The following is a 24,817-nucleotide window of genomic DNA, read 5'->3' on the forward strand; positions in this document are numbered from 1 at the left end:
AAAAACTGAATTCTTAATCAGCTAAATCTTAGCTGTGCTCCAGTTTGTTGCTTTGTTTGTTTCTCATGGCGCTCTGTGTGACGGTGGACAGGGACGATCGAGACACGCTGGCCGTCTCCACAATCTCAATGTCCTTACAGGTCAGACAGGCCACTAGCTTCTGTCTGGACGCACTGGGGGCAAAAATAAACTCATGGGATACTCCAGCCAGGACTGCACCTAATATTGGCCCGATCCAGTAAACCTGAAAACAACAGAAATCCGATAAATAGCATTTATATAGCATCTTCATATCTATATTCATCTCATTATTTGTGTTCTAGCAATGCAATGAACCCTTTTCAAAGATTTTTCAGGGTTTGGACTGCAGAAGTAAACAACAGCAGGGGAAACTTCTATAGAAGTATGTGGGAAACAAATAGGGATGCATTGATATGGAAATTTTGACTGATAACTGATAATCCTTTATATTTGAAAGCCGGTAACCAATATATTGGCTGATAAATCTAAATCTAAATATTTTAATATAATTTTTGAGAGCCTGATTACAAAACAAAAGTTTCACCATTCAAGCCATGTCACAATTATAGTGTCCTCATTATAATTTTATGTAGCTTATTATAATTAAGTCCACTGATGGCAAGTTGATAGAACCCAAGTGCAGTTTACTGAAAATGTGAAAAGATACAAAATAAAAACGAGCCTTGGCTTGGCTTGACTAGAAATAACATGAACTAAACTTGAACAGAAACAAACTCACCAACAGCGGATTACAGGGAACAATACTTGACAAGAACGTGACATGAGAGCTTAAATACACAAGGACTAATGACAAACAAGGAACAGGTACCTGTGCACAATCAAACCAATAAACCAATGACAACATAACACATGAGACTAGGGAAGCACATGACATGATCACATGAGGACAAGGGAATCACATGACATAGGAGCACATGGCAAACCAGGAAACATAACAATGAGACATGAAACTTGAACATAAAACAAAAAAGTAGACATGACAGATCCCCCCCTCTATGGGCGGCTCCCAGCACCCAACATAAAACCAAATCGTGAAGAGGCTGTAGCTTGGCAGCCACGGTGTGACAAGGCTTTGGCATGGCAGCCATGATGTGGAGAGGCTCTTGTGTGGCGGCCATCTTGGCTGAGGGCTCAGACGTGGCAGCCATCTTGTCTAAAGACACAGACATTGCGACCATCTTCTGAAGAGGCACTTGATTGGTGGCCATGTCGTGAAGAGGCTCTGGCTTGGTGGCCATGACATGAAGAGGCACTGACTGGGCAGGCATTACTTGAACAGTCTTAGGCTTGGCAGGCATGACGTGCACAGGCGCTGACCTGGCTGGCATGATGTGAACAGGCTCAGGTTTGGCAGGCATGATGTGAACAGGCCCTGGCATGGCTGGCATGGCAGGCATGGCGTGAACAGGCCCTGGTGTGGCAGGCATGGCGTCAAGAAACTCAGGCTTGGCAGGCATGACGTGAACAGGCACTGACCTGGCTGGCATGACATGAACAGACTCAGGCTTGGCAGGCATGACGTGGACAGGCACTGACCTGGTTGGCATGACGTGAACAGGGTCAGGCTTGGCAGGCATGATGTGAACAGGCCCTGGCGTGGCAGGCATGGCGTGAACAAGCCCTGGCGTGGCAGGCATGGTTTGAAGAATCTCAGGCTTGGCAGGCATGATGTGAACAAATCCTGACATGACAGTTGGTCTGTGGAAACACTCTGGTGTGGAGGGTACTGTGGGATTACAGGTCCCCTTGTCTGCAAAACCCACAGTAAATGATGAGCCACTCATGAACAAAGCATAGTCAATGAATTGGGCCAGAGAAAAATTAATTTTTCAGCCACTCTTGAGAAACTGCACTGACTGACTCAGTCGGCTGCTCTTGAATTGCTCTCGTGGTTCTTTGAAGCCATACCTCACAGTCACATGGTGTCGACGCTGCCTCAAGTCGGACAAAATTTCTAACTGGCATGCACTGCTTCAAGTCAGCGGCCAATCGGTCTGTGCAGCGCTGCATGAAGTCGAACAAGCCTAACATAACACACGAGACTAGGGAAGCACATGATATGATCACATGAGGACAAGGGAATCACATGACATGGGAGCACATGGCAAACCAGGAAACATAACAATGAGACATGAAACTTAAACATAAAAAAAAAAAAACTAGACATCACACTTATATGACAGACTTGCACTGCACATGTTGCACTTAACTGTATTTTCCTTTTTGAAGTGATTTCAATCATATTTCAAGGAATTCAAAACCATCATGGTGGACAGTGCGCAGCTGAAGTGTCTCAGCTGAAGGAAATAATCCATTATTTATCAGGTTTAATATATCGGCCAAATTTTCTTATCTGCATTAAATATTAATATATACTGGCCGATACCAATATGGTGGCCGATATATCATGCATCCCTAGAAACAAATATTGCTTTTAATTTCCCACTTGCTCCAAAAGCAAAAAATCTACTTTTGTATTTTTTTTTATTTTTTTTTTTTGTAATTTAATGCTGGAGTAATATAAATTATATTGTTATAAATTTACTTTTAAAAAGTTTTCTAGATTTATGATGTTAATTGCGGAAATGTGTCATCTCCGTCTGAAACAATTAGTACTAACTAGTCAACAGAGTTGCTTAATATAGTTGTTTATCTTACCCAGTGGTGTTCCCAATATCCAAGTATTATAGCGGGACCAAGGGAGCGAGCTGGATTCAAGCTGGCACCAGAAAATCTCCCCTGAATCAACAAACATACATTGAAAAAAAAAAAATTATTATTTACAATTATACATGCAGAGGGAGAACAGAACAATGGGATCATTATTCATAAGAAAATGTGATAAATTAAAAAATGGACAATAGATTCAGTGTTCATGTAGTTCGACTGGTAGTTCACCAGCAATGTCAAAGTCATAAGGGATGTACATACACAATCGTTCAAAAGTTTAGGGTTTGTAAGATTTTTTAATGTTGTTGAGAGAAGTCTCTTGTGCTCACCAAGGCTGCATTTATTTGATCAACATTACAGTAAAACAGTAATATTGTGAAATATTATTTCAGTTAAAAATAACTGTTTTCTATTTGAATATATTTTAACATGTAATTTATTCCTGTGATCAAAGCTGAACATGATCACATGATCCTTCAGAAATCATTCTGATATGATGATTTGATGCTCAAGAAACATTTCTGTTTCTCACCAATCTTAAAAACAGTATTTTTGTGTGAAACTGATAAATTCTTTCAGGATTCTTTGATGAATGTTCAAAAAACAGCATTTATTTGAAACATTTATTTGAAATATCTTTGCTGTCAATTTTGATCAATTTAATGCATCCTTGCTGATTCAAAGTATTCATTTCTTACAGCGATAAAGATTGCAGTGGTTACAGCAAAACCAATGGCTAAGTTTCCAGGTTCATTTATTTCTCTCCTGCGTTGATCTTCCACAGAAAATACGGTGAAACCCAGGACAAACGTGGCAAGCATCTCCATCACAAGAGCTTGACCTGCGTTCATTTCCACTGGGACCTTCAGTAAAGGAAATGAGAACGAAGTTTTAGGTTTGTTTTGTATGATTGGTGTTAACACTGAGTGTCATGCTGCATCTCTATGGACTGGAAAGTAAGTGCAAAACATCTTTAAACAGCACACTTTTAAACACAGCCCTTAAAGAAGTTCATTCAAGTGTGCTATTAGTATACTTCTTTTAAACTAAAAATAAGTATACTTTCAGTCTACTTTTTATGTACTTCAAGGAATTTATTTTATGTACTTCTCAGAAATACACTAAAAATTTAACAAGTATATTAATTTATACTAAGTCTAAGTGTATTTGGCCTATAATTGTACTCAATCTTTTGATCAAGATATAATTAAAAGTATAATTAAGCATTTTATGTATACTTAGCTTGTAGTTGTGTTTACACTTTTGATTGAGTATTCAATACAAACCCTACCTATTAAATACAATACAATACCTATTAAATACAAACCCTATTTCCAGAAAAGTTGGGACATTTTGTAAAAAGTATACTTAATAAAATGAACTTGAAGTATACTTATTTTTTTAAGGGAGGCCTGTAGTATCAGTCTGTTAAAATGCCCTCTTACAGAAGTTAAATTTAGAAAAGGACATTAGAAGTGTATAAGTCAACATATAGACCTCTTCATGTTGTTTATATGAGAGATTGTTTAATTTCTATTCAAAATAGTAGGAGGTTTGGTCCTGCAACAACATACTTGTCCAACAAACAGCTGTAAGTTATATGTGTTTTTTGTTGATTATCATATTTGATATATCAGGCTTTTATTGCTCATATACTATGATATAGGCGAATATAAAGCTCATACTTGAAGGGGAAAGAAACATCTGTTTTATTTAGAGGAAAAAACTGAGCCAAAATATGTAATATGCTGCAGCTGCTGATATATGGCAAAAAGTGAGATGTAATGTAAATCAATCTTTATAACGGTATACTTACATAAAATGCATAAAAATATCAGTTGTCACTGTATATCTAGTCTTATTAAGATGATATTTAAATGCTTAGTTTTATTATCAAAGCTCTATAGTTTTTATTGTGGGGCAAAACATATAATGTAATGCAATATAATGAGAGATGAACAAATAAATGTTCCTCAAAAGCCTGACGGATCATATTTTATACATTTTAACATGATTTTTCTAAAAAATTATTTATGAATAACCAAGTAAACCTAAGTTGCTTCAGTCCAGTAAGTGTTCGTCTTGAAATATTAATAACAATATAAAATGTAGGCTATTCTTATGTTTACTTTATAAAAATCAGTAAAGATTTCACAGGCTTTTTACTTTCTAACAAAGTATAAACTATCAATCAGATGACAGAAGGCATGTAGTAGTACAAGTTTTGATCATGTTGATCATTTAGAGGCTCATGTCATGTATGAGATATGATACAGTAAGCTTTATAGGGTTAACTAGCCCTAAAATCAGTGGGAAATTTCAGGTTGATAAATAAAAGCCTAACCCTAAAATCCGACTGGTGGATGTGAATGATGTTCCAGGACCAACAGATACTGGTCTGAACACATCCTATATTTGGTGAAAAACTCTGAACCTTGTTGATGTAGTTCTGTGCGGTGGACTTTAGGGGCAGCGAGAGGTACATAAGGCCAGTGGCGAGGATCCCCCCCAAACACTGGGCAACCAGATAAACCAGCGCCCTGAACACATCCACCTTACGCGTGGCCAAGAGCGCCACAGTCACTGCAGGATTCACCTAAAAACAACAAAACACTCTTACTTACACTTAAACTAACCATCCCACAGATTATTTTACTTGCTCTTACCAATTCTTATAGCCTACTAGTTAAGTAGTTATAATATTTAAAACAAACCATCAGCGAAACAACATGCACAAAAATTATTTTTATCCAAAGCGACATACTTTGCATTTAAAGTCAGCATGAAACCAAAATGGACTATTCTTGTTTTGTTTTTTTATGTTATACTGCAGTCTTTATTATAAATAATTTATCCGTGTAATCATTTTTTTTTTAAATTCATGTGCCTTTGTAATCTTTAATCAAAATAACTTATCCTCCCTCTTCCAGCTACATCTCTTCTCTGATGACATGTTTACTTGCGTGAGGGCGAGGCAACCTGTCACTCACATGAGATCCACCAATTGTGAACCACAACCATCCAATCAATTTCTCATGAATCATGTCATGGGGGGAAAAAAATCATGTCCCACCCTACATTTTTTTCTTGCTCAAGAAGCTGTTTCATCTGGATATGCACCGATTAGGCATAACATTATGAGCACTGACAAGTGAAGTGAATAACACTGATTATCTCTTCATCACGGCACCTGTTAGTGGGTGGGATATATTAGACAGCAAGTGAACATTTTGTCCTCAAAGTTGATGTGTTAGAAGCAGGAAAAATGGGCAAGCATAAGTTTGACAAGGGCCAAATTGTGATGGCTAGACGACTGGGTCAGAGCATCTCTAAAACTGCAGCTCTTGTGGGGTTTTCCCAGTCTACAGTGGTCAGTATCTATCAAAAGTGGTCCAAGGAAGGAACAGTGGTGAACCGGCAACAGGGTCATGGGCGGCCAAGGCTCATTGATGCACGTGGGGAGCGAAGGCTGGCCCATGTGGTCCGATCCAACAGACGAGCTACTGTAGCTCAAATTGCTCAAGAAGTTAATGCTGGTTCTGATAGAAAGGTGTCAGAATACACAGTGCATCGCAGTTTGTTGCGTATGGGGCTGCATAGCCACAGACCAGTCAGGGTGCCCATGCTGACCCCTGTCCACCGCCAAAAGTGCCAACAGTGGGCACGTGAGCATCAGAACTGGACCACAGAGCAATGGAAGAAGGTGGCCTGGTCTGATGAATCACGTTTTCTTTTACATCACGTGGATGGCCAGGTGCGTGTGCGTCGCTTACCTGGGGAACACATGGCACCAGGATGCACTATGGGAAGAAGGCAAGCCGGCGGAGGCAGTGTGATGCTTTGGGCAATGTTCTGCTGGGAAACCTTGGATCCTGCCATGCATGTGGATGTTACTTTGACACGTACCACCTACCTAAACATTTTTGCAGACCATGTACAGCCTTTCATGGAAACAGTATTCCCTGGTGGCCGTGGCCTCTTTCAGCAGGATAATGTGCCCTGCCACAAAGCAAAAATGGATCAGGAATGGTTTGAGGAGCACAACAACGAGTTTGAGGTGTTGACTTGGCCTCCAAATTCCCCAGATCTCAATCCAATCAAGCAACTGTGGGATGTGTTGAACAGACAAGTCCGATCCATGGAGGTCCCACCTTACAACTTACAGGACTTAAAGGATCTGCTGCTAACATCTTGGTGCCAGATACCACAGCACACCTTCAGGGGTCTAGTGGAGTCCATGCCTCAACGGGTCAGGGCTGTTTTGGCAGCAAAATGGGGACCAACACAATATTAGGAAGGTGGTCATAATGTCATGCCTAATCGGTGTATGTCACAATAGGGAAGAAAAAACTATCGCTTATATCGCTATAACTTCTGTTTCATGCCGAATTTAAGCTATTATTATAGGTTTTGTGTTTTCTGGGAATCTCATGACCTTCCGTTGTTGAAGGGATAGTTCACGCAAAAAGAATATGTGCTGTTAATTTACTCACCCTCAGGCCATCCAAGATCTAGGTGACTTTTTTCTTTAGTTGAACCGTAAAAAAGACGGTACTGTCACTTTCGATCAATTTAACGAATCCTTGCTGAATAAAAGTATTAATTTCTTTAATTTCTTAAAAACAAATTCTTACTGACCCCAAACTTTGAATAGTAGTGAATAATGTTACAAAAGCTTTATTTCAAATAAATGTTTTTCTTTTGAACTTTCTATTCATCAAAGAATCCTGGAAAAAAAAAAATTACACAACTGTTTTAAACATTGATAATAATCAGAAATGTTTCTTGAGCAGCAAATCATCATATTAGAATGATTTCTGAAGGATCATGTGACACTGAAGACAGGCTGAAAATTCAGCTTTGCATCAATAAAGAATAAATGACATTTTAAAATATATTCAAATAGAAAACAGTTATTTTAAATTTAAATAATATTTCACAATATTACGTTTTAATCACATAAATGCAACCTTGGTGAGCAGAAGAGACTTCATTCAAAAACATTAAAAATCTTACCGATCCCAAACTTTTGAACGGCAGTGTATGTGTGGGAGCAAACTCACACGTGAGCTGACGCTGTGTTTGTTTACAACAGAGTTGTATAGTTGTATTTTTCATAAAGGTTGTACTTACTTGTGCTTATCCTGGATGCTGCAACCTATATAAAAATTAAGATTTTTATATCTCAGTCAAGAACATTGACTTCTCATAGATTCTCAACGTTTGAGCTCCCACGCATACGTCATTATGCTACAAGAAGCTCGCGCTCAAGACTGTCATGAACACATTCAGGACCGTTTGCCAAGGCTGTGGATTAATGCTGTAAATAATGTTCAGTTTCTTGCACAGGCCAATCGTCTCGCTTTGTAAGAATCACCGAATCACCAGGAGCTGCGGGTTCTAATTTTGTTTTGATTGTATATGTTTTTATGACTCTCAAAGTGACAGCACCCATTGACTTCCATTATATGAATCACAGAGGATCACGGTTTCAGCTAAAAATCTTCTTTACCGCTCAACTGAAGAAAAACAGTCACCTAGATCTTGGATGGCCTGAGTGTGAGTAAATTAACAGCAAATTTTCATTTTTGTGTGAACTATCCCTTTAACACCAAGATTTACCAGTTGAGTTACGAGAACAAATAAATAAATAAATCAGTTCTTTACCTGAGCCCCACTGATTTCACCAAAGCAATATCCCAGAACCACAGTTGCCATACCAGCAGCTAGTGCAGGGTAGATGGGCCCCGGGGAGGCCCCGTCCGGCCCCGGCACTAAAGAGCCCAACACAGCAGATACAAAGACCAAGGAACCAAGAACCTCTGCCAAAATCCCCTGCCAAAACTGACGGCTCCTCAGCTCCTGGTGTGAAGCAAAAATAAAACAAATAACTGACATTAAACCTGTGATGAATTGACTGTTTTAAGGACTATTAAACACTATTAATAGCAAAAATAGTAAAACACTTATGACCTTATTCTACATTCTTAATCCCACCTAAACTTAACAACTACCTTACTAACTATTAATAAGCAGTAATTAGGAGTTTATTGAGGCAAAAGTCATAGTTAATAGTGAGAATTGGACCCTAATGTAAAGTGCGACCATATATATACCATATATACATATACGTGTTATCAAATCGAATGATCATGATTAATCACATCTAACAAGTTTATATATATATATGCACAGAGAGACGTATACATTTACAAACTTTTGTTAAATGAGATTAATCAGGATTAATCAATTTGACATGTGTATAATTATAATCTTAATATATAGTTAAATATAAAATGTAATATAATTTATATTTTGTGATGATACAAGCAAAATAAATAAATAAAAGTATTTTAGTGTCACCATACATTTATTCCATAGTAAAATGTGGAAAGACACTGAACTAAAATCAACTGACACAATAGACTTTTAACTTGCGTTTCATCATGTTCACCTTAAAACCTGATCTTTTACGCAAACTGGATCCACATCAAATTGGACGCAAATTAAATTGAATCTCCAGCAACCTATCAAGGATTGCGTTTTATTTGTCCTTACCTCTTTTATTGCCATTCCAAGTCTGATGTTTTATACTCCGTCAGTCAGTCAGTGTGGCTGTCCTGATGTCAGTGTGTGTTTGAGGGCACGGGCTGCAATGGAAGGGTGTCTTCTGTCAGAAAGAGGCTAATTAATTCCAGTGGAGGAGACTACAGGAGGCCCGGGCACAAAGGGATCACCCCTCCCTTTCTCTGGTAAATGCTTAGCAGTGCTGACAAACCTCCACAGCTGCTCGCCATGAGGCGTCCACACAGCATGTATCATAAACATCAACATCAATTGGGCACATGAAGCTTTAATTCTCTATAACAGCAACCCTCGGCAGCATCCGCAAGATGCAACAGGCTGGTGGTATTCACCTGCTCTACAGAGTCACTGGCTCAAAAACTGAGAGAAACTTAAACAGCAAGTGCATGTCATGAGGATCTTATTGTTGGCCAGTAAGACACACTGAGGTTTTTTTGGTTGATCGTTATCTGCCACTGTTGGGTTTTTTGTGCTAACATGCTTCAATTATAAACAAATGAAAGTGCACACATATATTATCCTCCGTTTCTCTCCTTTCATCATCCTACTTGTGAAGTCCTGTGATCATTGCCATGGTGACAGTCTGATTCAGTTGCCATGACACCTATTATGATGCGGCAGTCCTAGACGGCTCTTTAAAGTGGCCTGTTTTAGATGAGCTAAACATGCAATCAGGACCTTTCACTGGCCTTTAAACTGGGCAAGAGTTCTTGTAGTACAGTACATGTTCATTCACTGGATAAGGCTGATACAGCTTCACTGAAATCTGTTTCATTTCTAGCATCAAGCACAAGAAACATTAAATTTGACTAATCGATATCCCTATATATCTGTATTTTTGTAGGCCAACCCATTAAGTCAGCATCACCCTGGTTCCCTCGACTAAAACCCAATAGGATTTTTCCATTGGCTTTTGCATTATTGCAGAAAATAAGCTCTGTAACCAACAAAAGTTCATGATTCTTGCATGTTTCTTTCATCATGATAATTTTCACAAATGAACACAAATTTTTTGAAGCTTAAATACAATCAACAGAAAAGCTAAACGTATAGGCTATAAACAAACTACACCACGGTCACATGACTTCAACATCACCATCATTAAGCTTCAACTCTATCAGTCTTTATTTAAAAACATTTTCCCTGAAGGGGTAAGTTATAATAGTTTGCAAGAGTGCGATTATAAACACAACTAGGCTGTGAAAGCGATTAGTGAACGGATAAGGTTTAATGTCCACGATAACCTCTGTTTTCCCATTTAGAGACTTGTTAACAACTACCTTTTTCAAGACAAGTAAAATCACGAAAAATCACAAGGTGGTATTACTGATGTGTTTTATAAGGCACATGAATGTCTGACAGATTTTGATAACAGAATGGATATTTTTGCATGTGAAGGCTCACACGATGAAAGAATGTGAAGACGTTGTGAAGAGTTTGACAGTTTCACTGAGAATCAACTCATCAGTTTTGATCAATTATTTTGATCAGTTATTGTGCAAATTGTAGACAGTTGTACTTACTCTGTTGCACACGTTCCAAAACATATTTTGCTTAAGTGAATAAGAAATTTAAATCTGGTGTGAACAAGAAAATATTGTTTAGAGACGTGAAATGTGAAAAAAAAAAAAAATCTCATTCAATAAATGAGCCAAAGCAATTGACAACAACTATTTTGAATTAGCTTGATTCAATATGGTAAGTGTTTATAGTTTAGACCTGTGTGATGGAAATTTTGAACTAATTAATAATGAACTAACATTTCTTTTCTTCTACAGGCCTAATAAGCTAACTTTGAAATAGAGAAATAGTCACTAGTACTGAGTGTTGTAACAAGTGGAAAAATTCTGCTGTGCTGGCTAGACAGCATCTTTCTAAGGATAAAAGATAGTCTTTGAAAAATTGTTTTAACCTATTGAGTAATCTGAACTCTTAACCCGGTGATATTTTTTGATGATCTTGTGATTCAGTTGTTCTAATCTAAATTTACTTCGCCAGTAAGCGGGACAGAGGAACTGAGATGTTTTTCTTAAATCTGAACCAATCATATTAGGACTGATGATTATGAGTAATAGATCATGCTATACTGACTGTGAAATGTACCTGAAATCCTATAAAACCTGCTGTATTCCTTTGTTCGGAGAGAGATTCTCTGTAATTGATGGGAACTCTCCCGGCCGTGATTAAAGCTTTGAAGGGCAAAAACTGGAGTCTCTGGTTATTGCTGCACAGCAAGTCAGGTTAGGGAACACTAGGTTTTTGAGGGTCAAGACGTTAACCGAGATATTATTGAGTGTTGATTTGGAGACGCTCTGAAAGATCATATTTTATTGAGTGTCGTTTTGGAGACGCTCTGAGTACTATTGAGTGTCGATTTGGAGACGCTCCGAAAGATCAGGAAATTTATTGAGTGTCGATTAGGAGACGCCCCAGGAACAGGTAAACTTGCGTCTTGGAAAATCTACCACACCTGTCAGGATGGTTTTCACAGGAAATTGCATGTACGTGTCTCATCATATCCGTATATATAGAGAAAAGTTGCTCCAGCTACTTATAAGGTATTTTATTGAACAGATAAATTGCCACATGTAGCTCTCTAACAGAGTTCATTGTAAAGCATTATCTATTGTGAAGGCTCATTTCATTATGGTTGTTGTAGCGCTGTGCTAGAATTTATTTTCAAGGAAGTACCGTGTCTATTAATGGGAAAAGCTACAGTAACGTCTTCAGCTAGTCAGCTAGTCAGCTTCAGATCATCTAAACACATGTGCCGTGAACCATATTCATCTGCACAATCATGCAGAGCCGAAGCACAATGTTCTTCTGCAAAATGCATGCAGTTTTGCATGCCATTAGAAGGCCAAATGTTTCATAGTGTACCTTTAAGATTTTCATCTAATAATTTTCTTTTTTATTCAGCTGTATATCAATCATTGAAAATTATATTTTAACAGTTCAGTTTGAGTTAACAATAACAACACTGCTACCATGATAATACAGCCATTATGCATTATGTAAAATGTAAATAATGCATTATTATTTTTGTGTCAATATAGTAAGAGAATATATATATATATATATAAAATGTAGGAAAGATGTAATGTGATCTCCCTGCCATGGGGGAGAGCTGTCTGTTGTGCCTCATTGGGGGAGTTGCCCCTTCCTTACCCCCACAGTTTTATTTCCTTTATGAAAAGGTAAGGAAGGCTATCACTGTTGTTCCATGATATCTGTTTAATTTCTCTAATTAGCCATCCGTATTATTAAAGAAAATATATTGATGTTAAGAAGTTTACTAAGGCGTATGTAAGATTATTTTTGATAGATCGTTTTGCATTTCTGATACCATTGCACGTTTCCTATCTATGTGGCTGAGTATATATTTTTTTGTGTATTTTATGGTTTTATTCTTCCTATTTTGAATACATCTAGCATTTATTTTTGTCTGTCACATGTTGTAGTTTATCTTTTCTGCATTTTTCTGAGTTTGTGAGCAATGAGCTTACTATTGAGTTAGCTGCAGTTTTAACTTTGTTGTTTCCCATTATGGATTCTTGTGTATTGTAATTTTGAAGTTAATTTGTAATTTCCTTTGAGAGTGGCTGAATTGGAAAAGAAGCCTAATAAAAGAAAGCTGCTCAGCATTGACTCTACCATTGACTTTGATGTCCTTCCTATTTACCTCCCCCCCGCACTAACACAACACAGAGACAGTTGGGGAAGCACATCAATGAAGAGGGTTACATTTATATATATATATATATTATTTGGGGTGAAATATGTGTCATGATCCTTGTCTGTGTTCCCTGTATCTCCTCTGTGTGTGCACCTCATGTTCCCCTGCTGCTCCCCTCATTTGTTACCATGGACACTCATTGGACCACGCCCCCTTGTTAACTCGTTATCTTGTTAAGCTTGCTTGTGCCTGTGTATATATAGTCCCTGTGTTTCACTCATTCCCTGCAAAGTTTTGTCTAGTGTTACTACTGCAATCCTGAGCATTTCCTTGTTCCTTGTTTTCCGTATTACCTTGGACTGCCTTTCATCATCGTGTTTGTTTGCTGCCTGCCCTGTTGATTCTCTGCCTGTTTACTGGATTACTCTGCCTTGTCTGCTGCCTGCCCTGACCCATTGCCTGTCCCTGTTTACGATTCATCTCTACCTTGGACATTGTTATTGCTGGTGTTTGACCCTTGCCTGTACAACTACGATTATCTTAATAAATTCTGCATTTAGATCCTCAGCCTTTGTGTTCCTGTGCAGTTCGTGACAATATGACCTTGACAGGTTTTATTAGATTCACCCAAGTTCAGTGATCAAGTGTGAAGAAAATGTGCAAACAAAGATGAAGCAGTAGCTGAGTTTATATGCAGCCTCTCAACACATTTCTGGGGTGGTGCTCTATATTTGAATATGGTTGGCTTATAGTGGCTGATTGCAGGTCAGAGTGAAAGTTCAACTTCTCAGACTAGATCAAGGTCAACACTGACTTGGAGAGGTCAGGGAAACAGAGAGTGTGTGTGCATCCCGCCTGTAATCCACTTCATGCTGGTGGTTTGTGAAACTGTGATCCCCTCTTTTGTGAAAATAAACCCAGTGTAGGCCAGCGAGGGGAGGTCAACTTGACAGTGTAGAAACCTTTTTTCCCCATTCTCCACACACAGAATGCTGACACCAACAGTATACATACACACACACAGCATCCGGAACCATACAGAGTGCATCACACAGCATCAAACTGCCAGCTAAGGGTTACTAGAAAATGACAGAAATGAGTAGAACAGGTTTAGGAAAGGTAAAGATAGAGCAAGACAACTAGAACAGAGGTCTTCAACCCTGCTCCTGGTATCCCTGCTGAAAAAACCCCAACATAAACCAGCATGAATTCCATGCTGGTCCAGGCTGCTTTATGCTGGTATAGTGCTGGTTAGTTCTGGTATAGTGTTGGCATAGTGCTGGTTAGTTGTGGTATAGTGTTGGTATAGTGCTGGTTTATGCTGGTATAGTGCTGGTCCAGCTGATGGACCAGCATTTTCATGCTGTTCTCAAGCAAAACGGTGCATGGTTTTGCGGGGTTTGACTGTGAGTAGGCCAGCTGTCAGTATGAAAGCAGACAAGCATTGTTTTTGCTTGCTTATTTCTATATTTAACACATTAATGATGTAAAAGAAACACAATATATGATTTAACATATGATTGACAAAACATATGATTTATTGTAATATATAACTTAGTAGAACAATTAATTTTCAATTGAAAAATTTAATTGTTTTAGTTATGATTATATTATTAATCAAGGTCATCTGAAATTTTGAATAAAGTAAAAATTCAAACTGGTGAAATATTTCAAAGAGCCAAATGATTTGTCTCCCGTTGTATACAAAAATCAGTTAAAATCAATTAAAAAGAACTTATGTACATTGCAAAACAAAATATATAAATAATAAATAAAAATGTAAAAAAAAATGCCAAAATAACAGCATAATCATCAGCAGTTTGTTCAATAACAAGGGTTGTAAGAAGAGCTCTTTCAATGGGATTGCTAATAACAACTTCAAGTTCAATTTGAAAGTTGCTATTTTTAAAGACTTCAATGGTCATTTGGGAACTTGTGTGTGGAGATCCAGCTGTTCCACTGATTACAAAATGTTACAATATATTACAAAAAGGTGTGTCATTGCAGTCAGGAGCATGAAATATTGTAGTCAGTAGTGATAGCATGCACTTTCAACACTTGCTGAAAGACAATTCATTCAACCAAAGTCAAGGACCAAGTGCCCAACTAAAGGGAACACTAATCACCATAACGGTGACTTCAAACAGGCTTCAACAGCTTTTATACATGTACCATATGAAGTAAATAAGGCCAAACTGGTGTATAATAAGTGAACATGGTGATGATGATATGTTTAATCATCCTCTGGTGAGATGATACTGATTTTATTTGCAGTTGATTTCATTTGCAGTTGAAGGCTGTGTGGCTGTGAGTCAGTTGTAGTTGTTCTGCTGTCTGCTTGTTTCTTCTCTTTTTTCAGTTCAATTTCTCTTCTTTGTTCCTCTTATCTTTAGTGATTCTGTTTGTTAACCGCATATGTTATCACTAATGGTCAATCATCACTTGTAGAGTGAATCTACTTTATTTCACTAACTGCAACATTGCTTCAGTGTTACTTTTACTCTCTGATTGGAACCATATGATAACTGAGCAGTTTTCGTTTCACACTGAGGATTTTGCTATGTACCAATAAACATACACTGCAACGTGTTTTTCTTATGGGAAAAAAAAAAAAGGATAATTGTCTTTATTTAACTATGAACACACTAAGAAACATGATATCTAACACATACACAAGTTTTGTTGTGGTTTTGCTGGGATCATACCAGCACCCAAAAACAACATGCTGGTCCACCAGCACACCAGCATCCCAAGCTGTTCCCAGCGAGTAAAACATAACTTATGCTGGTCCACCAGCACACCCAAATCCCATGCTGGGATCTAGCAAACCAGCAACCAGCATCCCATGCTGGGTACCAGCAAACCAGCAACCAACATCCCATTTAGGGGACCAGCAAACCAGCAACCAGCATCCCATGCTGGAAACCAGCAAACCAGCAACCAGCATCCTATGCTGGGAACCAGCAAAGCAGCAACCAGCATCGCATGTTGGGAACCAGAAACCAGCAACCAGCAACCAGCATCCCATGCACGGAACCAGGAAACCAACAACCAGCATCCCATGTTGGGTACCAGCAACCAGCATCCCATGTTGGGGACCAACAAATCAGCAACCAGCATGTGTAACACATATGCAAGTTTTGTTGTGGTTTTGCTGGGATCATACCAGCACCCAAAAACAACATATACTGGTTCACCAACACACCCGCTTCCCATGCTGGGATCCAGCAACCAGCATCCCATGTTGGAGACCAGCAAACCAGAAACCAGCATCCCATGCTGGGAACCAGAAAACCAACAACCAGCATCCCATGCTGGGTACCAGCAAACCAGTAACCAGCATCCCATTTTGAGGACCATCAAACCATCAACCAGCATCCCATACTGGGAACCAGCAAACCAGCATCCCATGCTGGGATCCAGCAAACCAGCATCCCATGCTTGGAACCAGCAAACCATCAACCAAGTTTTGTTGTGGTTTTGCTGGGATCATACCAGCACCCAAAAACAACATATACTGGTCCACCGACACACCCGCTTCCCATGCTGGGATCCAGCAAACCAGCAACCAGCATCCCATGCTGGGTACCAGCAAACCAGTAACCAGCATCCCATTTTGAGGACCATCAAACCATCAACCAGCATCCCATACTGGGAACCAGCAAACCAGCATCCCATGCGGGGTACCAGCAAACCAACAACCAGCATCCCATGTTGGGGGCCAGCAAACCAGCATTCCATGCTTGGAACCAGCAAACCATCAACCAAGTTTTGGTGTGGTTTTGCTGGGATCATACCAGCACCCAAAAACAGCATATACTGGTCCACCAACACACCCGCTTCCCATGCTGGGATCCAGCAAACCAGCAACCAGCATCACATGCTGGGAACCAGCAAACCAGCATCCCATGCGAGGAACCAGCAAACCAACAACCAGCATCCCATGCAAATGTTGCATCCCATGTTGGGGACCAACAAACCAGCAACCAGCATCACATGCTGGGAATCAGCAAACCAACATCCCATGCGAAGAACCAGCAAACCAACAACCAGCATCCCATGCAAATGTTGCATCCCATGTTGGGGACCAACAAACCAGCAATCAGCATCCCATACTGGGAACCAGCAACCAGCATCCCATGTTGGGGACCAACAAACCAGCATCCCATGCGGGGTACCAGCAAACCAGCAACCAGCATCCCATGCGAGGAACCAACAAACCAGCAACCAGCATCCCATGCAAATGTTGCATCCCATGTTGGGGACCAACAAACCAGCAACCAGCATCCCATGCTGGAATCCAGCAAACCAGCAACCAGCATCCTATGCTAGGAACCAGCAAACCAGCAATCACCATCCCATGTTGGGGACCAACAAACCAGCAACCAGCATCCCATGCGGGGAACCAGCAAACCAGCAACCAGCATTCCATGCTGGTCCCAGTATGCAAAACATACCTCATGTTGATGAACAGCAATGCTGGAATTTTCAGCAGGAATTTTCAGCAGCAGTCCTTCGAAGGATGCAGTCTCTGAATTGGGACACAGCAAAAGTGATTTCTACAGTGGCTTCAAAATATTTGGACACTTAAGTAACACGTAAAGATGTCTGAATGTCATTTCATTAAACAACAAAACATCAAACTTGTCAACTGCAAACAAATGAGCTTTACTTAGAGCTAACTTCATTCTTCTTAGCCATTTGTCCAATAACATTTAAGATGATCCAGATGATGTCGGATGATTTTTAGTGGTTATATGAAGCTAATTCTCCTCAAGTTCACATTCACTATGAACTTATATATGTACTTTTAAATCATTTTTGAGTTTATTGGATAAAACATGGTATAAAAATAATAAATAAATATAAATATAATCAGGTGTGCTACTGTCTGTTATGACACAGATGACGATGTAAATCAAAACATTCTATGAGTCCAAATGATAGAAAATTGCAAGAAATTAATTCTTAATTCTAAAAAATGTCAGCTGTCTTTGAAATGTTGGTTTCCGGTTTTATAGGATTTGCACATTAAAGAAGTAACTGCCAAAAATCAGACCTTAAAGTCAGCATGAAACGGAAGTTGTGATACTGTTTTCTTCCCTATTATGATGTATATCCGACTGAAATGGCTTTAGGAACAAGAGGGCGGGACTTCAACAGAAAAAGGAATAGGCCTATGTTGCCCTACGTGTAACAGCATAGCAAGCAACATAGCATAACATAAGTGACATATTAGCCTATTTTATTAAAATATATACTCATAACGAGATGAGTGATATAGCTGCATTTTTTTTTTTTGCATGTTTCCCCTCTACTTTTCCCCACGTCTCCCGCTCCTCCTCCCGCCCTCCCTACTGACATCACTTCAGGTCTCCCTGCTAGAAGCCCTGAGGTGACGTCAACCAACCCCCACCTTTCCTTATTTTGAGTACTTCTGAATGAGAGGATTTCTCTAGGCCACGTCGCCCATGTCTAAATCCGTCACTGTTGTTGGATCTCATGTGAGTGACAGGTTGTCTCGCCCTCGCACCAGTAAACACATCATCAGAAAAGAGATGTCGCTGTGAGAAGGAGGGGAAGTTATTTTGATTAAAGATTATAAGGATACATGTATTTTAAAAAATAATGATGTGCACGGACAAATCATTTATAATAAATACTGCAATATCCCATTAAAACAAAAGAGAATTGTCCATTTTGATTTCATTGTGACATTAAAACAGAGTATTTGTCTTCCTAAAGGAAAGTAATTTATTGGACTAACTTTTATTTGTAGTGTAAAATGTGAATACTCATATTTGCTATTATGTGTATTTTTCAGGGTCATCACTAAAATCCACAGGACAAGGACAATATATTTATGTCCTATACCAAGGAGCTTAGCTGGGCCCATGAGAATTAGAAAGTGTACAGAAAGGTGTTTTTATTTTTCAAATGAAATGAAATAAATACAGTTATACTCTAAACAAAAAAAAAATGACTAGATTCCAGAGACAGACAGGGGCATCGTCCAGGCCCAGCTGGGACAGACAGCAGCCTGACCTGCACCATGTGCTGCAGACACGCGCTCCAGGGATCTGTGCGACACAAAGCGTGCAGATACACTCCGACCACCTGCTGCTCGCGGACATGAAGAGTGATGCTGTGATGCTGCACAACCAACACAACACAACGGTTTCTAAGCCACAGCCTCTCTGCTCCAAATAATACAGAACATTCCCACTCTGTCAAACCATATTGTTGAAAAACTTGTTTTCATGATGTTAATCCTGTGGTATCTTTCCTAAAACCCCCACTCCAAAATATTAAAAATAGAAATTTCCTTACCAACCTCGGTGGCTCTACCATTAGAGCAATCATGACATCTACAGTCAATTGCAGTTTTCGGATACCAGCAATAGTGCCGTAAACAAAATACACAAAATTGTCACAAAATTGTCAGTGACTTTTTTCCCTATTTCCAAATATGTACTGTAGAATACATCTGGAACTATGTCTGGTAGAAAAAAAGGTCAACTAGAATTAGGTACTACATTTGAATCAATTGAACTTGGTTCGTTTAAACACACTGATTCATTTAGGAAACAAACACAATAACCATGTGTTGCTAGGAGACGTCACGATTCTGCTTTGACTTTGAAAGTATTTTTGGCGGCAGAGAAAAACAGACATTAAATATTGTGTATAAAATGTAACTTGCTCAATATTAACCCTGTAAAGCCTGACATATAAAATAATAGTCAGAAAAATCTAATGTTTTGAAATGGATGTTTAGGCAAAATATAAGAACATGTAAAAGAAGTTTTGTATCATGTTCGATATATCATGCTTTTATGGCTCATATGATATAGTAATATGAAGCTCACACTTGAGGAAAAAACACCTGTTTTATTCAAAGGCACAAACTGAGGGAAAAAAAAAAAAAAAGCAATTTGGTGCAGTTGTGAGTGAGATGAAACTCCGATATCTTGTAATGTAAACCAATGAGATCTTTATACCAGTATAGCAGATACTTACATAAAATGCATATAAATATCAGTTGTCACTCTATATCTTCCAATAGTATGTCTTATTAAGATGATATTTAAATGCTTAGTTTGATCAAAGCTCTGTAGACTTTATTGTGGAGGTATAAACATAATGCAATACAAATCAATGATTGTAAGATGAACAAATAAATGTTCCTCAAAAGCCTGATGGATCATATTTGATACATTTTAACATGATTTTTCTAAAACAAATATGTTTGGATAATCAAGTAAACCTGAGTTGCTTCAGTACAGTAAGTGTTCATCTTGAAATATTTATAATATAAAATTCATTCTTACATTTACTTAATAAAAATCATTAAAGATTTCACAGAAAAAGACGTGTGTCATGACCTGAAGGGGAATGTTTTTACAGTTATACTAAACGGCCTTTTACTTGGCATGTAAAGGATTGTGTACAACAGTTTTTTCACTAGGCTAAAGTTGCTCATGTTGATGATTTTTAGAGGCAAAGAAATCATTAGAAATTGCGCATCAAATATGACACAATAGGCTTTAGAAGGTTCACTTCTTTATATATAAAAGCAATATCTGATTCGCAATCAAGGCAGTGTAGATATTGCTTAAAGGGAACATATCATGAAAGTCTGACTTTTTTCCATGTTTAAAGGATTAGTTCACTTTGAAATGAAAATTAGCCTAAGCTTTACTCACCCTCAAGCAATCCTAGGTGTATAAGACTTTCTTCTTTCTGATGAACATATTCTGACGCATCCGAGCTTTATAATGGCAGTCATAGGGTTCAAGGAGTATGAGCTGAAGAAAGTGCTTCCATCCACATCCATCCATCATAAATATGTGCTCCACAAGGCTCCGGGGGGGTTAATAAAAGCCTTCTGTATCGAAGTCATGCGTTTGTGTAAAAATATATCCATATTTAAACAAGTTATGATGTAAAATATCTGGCTTCCGCCAGACCGCCTTCCGTATTGAAGTTATGAAGAAAGTGTAAACTGGCGTAATGTCAGTTAGACTTTTTCCGTAAGTTGAATAGGGCAGGCGTAGGATGTAGCGTAAGCTTTGTGAACTGCAAGAGTTTTACACTTTCTGTGTACATTGAATACAGAAGGCAGCTCATGAGTAAAGCTTGGGCTAATTTTCATTTCAAAGTGAACTAATCCTTTAAGTGGACCCCGGTGCATCTACCAATCCAGAAAATGTGAAAAAGGACAACCAGTAAGTTTGTTTTGGCAAGACTTTCTCTGCCAGCATGTGAAAAAAGGAGCCGCTCCGATTTCGCTCCCCTTGTGACGTAGGAAGGGGATCTAATTATATTATTACCACCCCTTAATCTGCACGTTTCCACCCACAGGACTGTCATTTTGTTGCAAGTGTGACCAGACGCCATGGCAAAAGATAGAGCAAAGCATGCTAACTGTTCTGACGTTGGCTGCACAGAATACTAGAGACTCGGTAGCTTGAATAGCCTGCAAGTTCACCCTGGCAAGCTCGATTGCTAAAAAAAGAGTGTTTCTGTCCGAGCGATATTTTGGAAAAAATATTAGACCATTCACAGCATTTGATAGCAATCATAAACATTAGCCTGGTGTGTATGGCTCTGTTTGGGAAATAGGTACATTATGTAGAGTGAGCAGCAGCTCATTTGCATTTAAAGGGACAAACAGAAACTGTTTTTTTGCTCACACCCATATAGGGGCAAATTTGACAAGCTATAATAAATCATCTGTGGGGTATTTTGAGCTGAAACTTCACAGACACATTCTGAGGATACCAGAGACCTATATTGCATCTTGTGAAAAGGGGCATAATTGGTCCCCTTTAAATATAAGAAACTTCATTACCAGACACAATACAGTTAATAAACATAAAGGAGACCAGTTATCGTCACTAGATGTGGTTTTATTTTCGCTAACAGTACATTCTACAGATGCACGCGTGTTACATTACCTTGAAACAACATGGTCATTTAATGTCGCCTCTTAAAAACGATATATTGGTCCTAAAAATATAGAAAGGAACAAATTTAAAGTCACAAAAACTGTACATTATTAAAAATTCACTAAACACCACATTTGGTTGAATTTTCTAGTACTGTCTTCAGGTTTTCCATCTGTAAAAAAAACAACAAAAAACAACAGCAAATATGTCCCTTTTTGTATGCTGAGGAACACAGAGTGAATGATACATTTCCTGCTGCGCACGTTGAGTTCAGTGTATGAATGAACATGAATAGTGTGCTCTACTGGGCTTCTCTACTCAGTGCTGTAGCATCCTGCTTTTGACTAATAAAAATTGTGAAACTCAAAAAGTCATTGGGGCGGGGGCAATGAAAACGTTTAGATTTCCCAAATCCTTACGTGTCAGTTAGACCACTAATGATGCAAGGCATTTTCATTTGAGAAAGCATGGTTACAATATCCTTTTTGAGGGAGTTGGTCCAGGTTCAAACAATCACACGCACATCATTAAAACACATAAAACAGTCTAAACATCTGAGGATGCAAGGGTTTCAACAAATCATTATGTTCATAAAAACCGGATCCAGTCATACCAAAGAGACAGCGGAGATATTGTTCCAATGAAAATAAGCGTCGCTAAACAAACCTCTACTGTCATAAGTACGTACATATCCTTTCCATATAAACCAATATCAATACGGTCTAAAGTTTTTTTTTCTCCCACAGACAATAGTCATACACCAAGCAAAAGCTTTGAAAACGGCTATCTAGCTAGCGGAGCTTAAAAACAAGGAAGTTAAAACCGGCCTTTTGTTGTAGCGATTAAAACGATTCTGCTATTGGCATTAAGTCAGATTTCATTATGAACAAACACTGATTTTCTGGGTTTAGGGGGCATGACAGAAAAAAAAAAAAAAAAAAAACGTAGTAAAAGATGGCAAACCTCCAGTTCATAAGACCAATATTCTACAAGCAAAAGACGTGATGAGTTACACGTGATATAGTATGTTTACTGGCCATTTCATGAGTCACCTATACATCTCTCTACGACGTGTCTGTACAGATTCACTACAGTCTATTGCTATTAAATAATCCCAACTATTTTTTTTCTGTCTTTAAGTGTATATATAGTATATAATAAAAAATATATACTGAGGAAATTGCTTCTAGTATCGAAAGCACGTTACGTTACATTTTCAATCAAGGGGACACGCGTGGTCCACGAGCAGTACATTATAGAGCAGAAGGCTTCGAGTAAATAATCGAAACAGAGAGAATGTCCTGATAGAGGTGTGTCTCTGACACGTGACATCAAGTGTGACCCAATCAAGTCCTGTAAAAGTACTTCTACCCCAAAGGAGTGACGGATGAAACTGAATAAAGATGAGAAGTTTGTACGCCGTAATACCAAGTGATAAAGAAAAGTTTTTGGGGGGCAAAAACAGATACTTGTAAAACAAAGAGAACAAATCTATACATATATCTACATGTGTATGCATACATAGGACTGGAGGACTCTCCAGAAAGAGTTTTTAGTAGTAATGAGCATCATCAAAGGGGCGTGGCATTCTGATGCTTCCTCCCATGCAGAAGAGGGCAGCGTCTCTATTTGTCCTTGTTCTCGTAAAACTCCGCCCAGCGGCTCTCGAAGAAGCGTCGCATGGAGTGGCCGGCCTTGCCCACCTCCGACGTGTCCTCGTTGAAGAGTTCGCAGTTGTTGAAAACCAGCTGAGCGTCGGCAGCAAACTCCTCACAGCTGCAGTACCTGAGAGACACAGATGTGAACACAGCTGCAGTCTTCCATACTAATAAGTAGTGATGCAACAAAATTTCAGCAAACGAGAATAGTTCGTTGGAAAGGAATTTTTGGTTTCGGCCAAAACTGTGCCTCTCTGATAGCAAGTTTTGACTCTGTCAGTAGCCGGATTTCCATTACAGTTTTGCGCAAAACTTTCGCAATATTTTCTAAATATCATTAAAAAACTACTGCGAAAGGACGGCGTTTCCATTAACTGATGTTATGCGACTAAAACATCTTTTTTTTCTCTTGTGATAAGTCATTCTAAAAATCATGGCAATGGATGTTGGTAGTTTTATGTACACTATATTGCCAAAAGTTTTGGGACGCCTGCCTTTACATGCACATGAACTTTAATGACATCCCATTCTTAATCCGTAGGGTTTAATACGGAGTTGGCCCACCCTTTGCAGCTATAACAGCCTCAACTCTTCTGGGAAGGCTTTCCACAAGGTTTAGGAGTGTGTTTATGGGAATTTTTGACCATTCTTCTAGAAGCGCATTTGTGAGGTCAGGCACTTATGTTGGACGAGAAGGCCTGGCTCGCAGTCTCCGCTCTAATTCATCCCAAAGGTGTTCTATCAGGTTGAGGTCAGGAGTCAAGTTCTTCCACACCAAACTCGCTCATGTTGGAACAGGAAAGGGCCATCCCCAAACTGTTCCCACAAAGTTGGGAGCATGAAATTGTCCAAAATGTCTTGGTATGCACTTCTGGAACTAAGGGGCCAAGCCCAGCCCCTGAAAAACAACTCCACACCATAATCCCCCCTCCACCAAACTTTACACTTGGCACAATGCAGTGAGGCAAGTACCGTTCTCCTGGCAACCGCCAAACCCAGACTCATCCATCTGATTGCCAGACAGAGAAGCGTGATTCGTCACTCCAGAGAGCACGTCTCCACTGCTCTAGAGTCCAGTGGCGGTGTGCTTTACACCACTGCATCCGACGCTTTGCATTGCACTTGGTAATGTAAGGCTTGGATGCAGCTGCTCGGCCATGGAAACCCATTCCATGAAGCTCTCTACACACTGTTCTTGAGCTAATCTGAAGGCCATACGAAGTTTGGAGGTCTGT

General features: G+C 39.1%; 3 protein-coding genes across 3 annotated transcripts in view; 1 reads left to right on the forward strand and 2 right to left on the reverse strand.

Moving 5' to 3' along the window:
* LOC127504606 (aquaporin-4) overlaps positions 1–9,457 on the reverse strand; it is a 10,562-nt gene extending 1,105 nt beyond the window's left edge. The window contains exons 1-6 of the mRNA XM_051879420.1: positions 9,271–9,457; positions 8,380–8,574; positions 5,147–5,308; positions 3,411–3,575; positions 2,701–2,781; positions 1–244 (exon numbers count right to left, since the gene is read on the reverse strand). The exon at positions 1–244 is cut by the window's left edge and continues 1,105 nt beyond it. Of these exons, the coding sequence (XP_051735380.1) occupies positions 29–244; positions 2,701–2,781; positions 3,411–3,575; positions 5,147–5,308; positions 8,380–8,574; positions 9,271–9,285 (834 nt within the window). The 5' untranslated portion in view covers positions 9,286–9,457 and the 3' untranslated portion in view covers positions 1–28. The remainder of the gene's footprint in view (positions 245–2,700; positions 2,782–3,410; positions 3,576–5,146; positions 5,309–8,379; positions 8,575–9,270) is intronic.
* Positions 1–24,817, forward strand: part of si:ch211-117c9.2 (solute carrier family 26 member 6) — a 211,994-nt gene that overhangs the window by 72,725 nt on the left and 114,452 nt on the right.
* Positions 21,865–24,817, reverse strand: part of baz2a (bromodomain adjacent to zinc finger domain, 2A) — a 33,197-nt gene continuing 30,244 nt past the window's right edge. The window contains 1 exon segment of the mRNA XM_051879407.1: positions 21,865–23,709. Within this exon segment, the coding sequence (XP_051735367.1) occupies positions 23,550–23,709 (160 nt within the window). The 3' untranslated portion in view covers positions 21,865–23,549.

This window comes from Ctenopharyngodon idella, chromosome 22 (assembly GCF_019924925.1).
Source record: "Ctenopharyngodon idella isolate HZGC_01 chromosome 22, HZGC01, whole genome shotgun sequence".
NCBI lineage: Eukaryota > Metazoa > Chordata > Actinopteri > Cypriniformes > Xenocyprididae > Ctenopharyngodon > Ctenopharyngodon idella.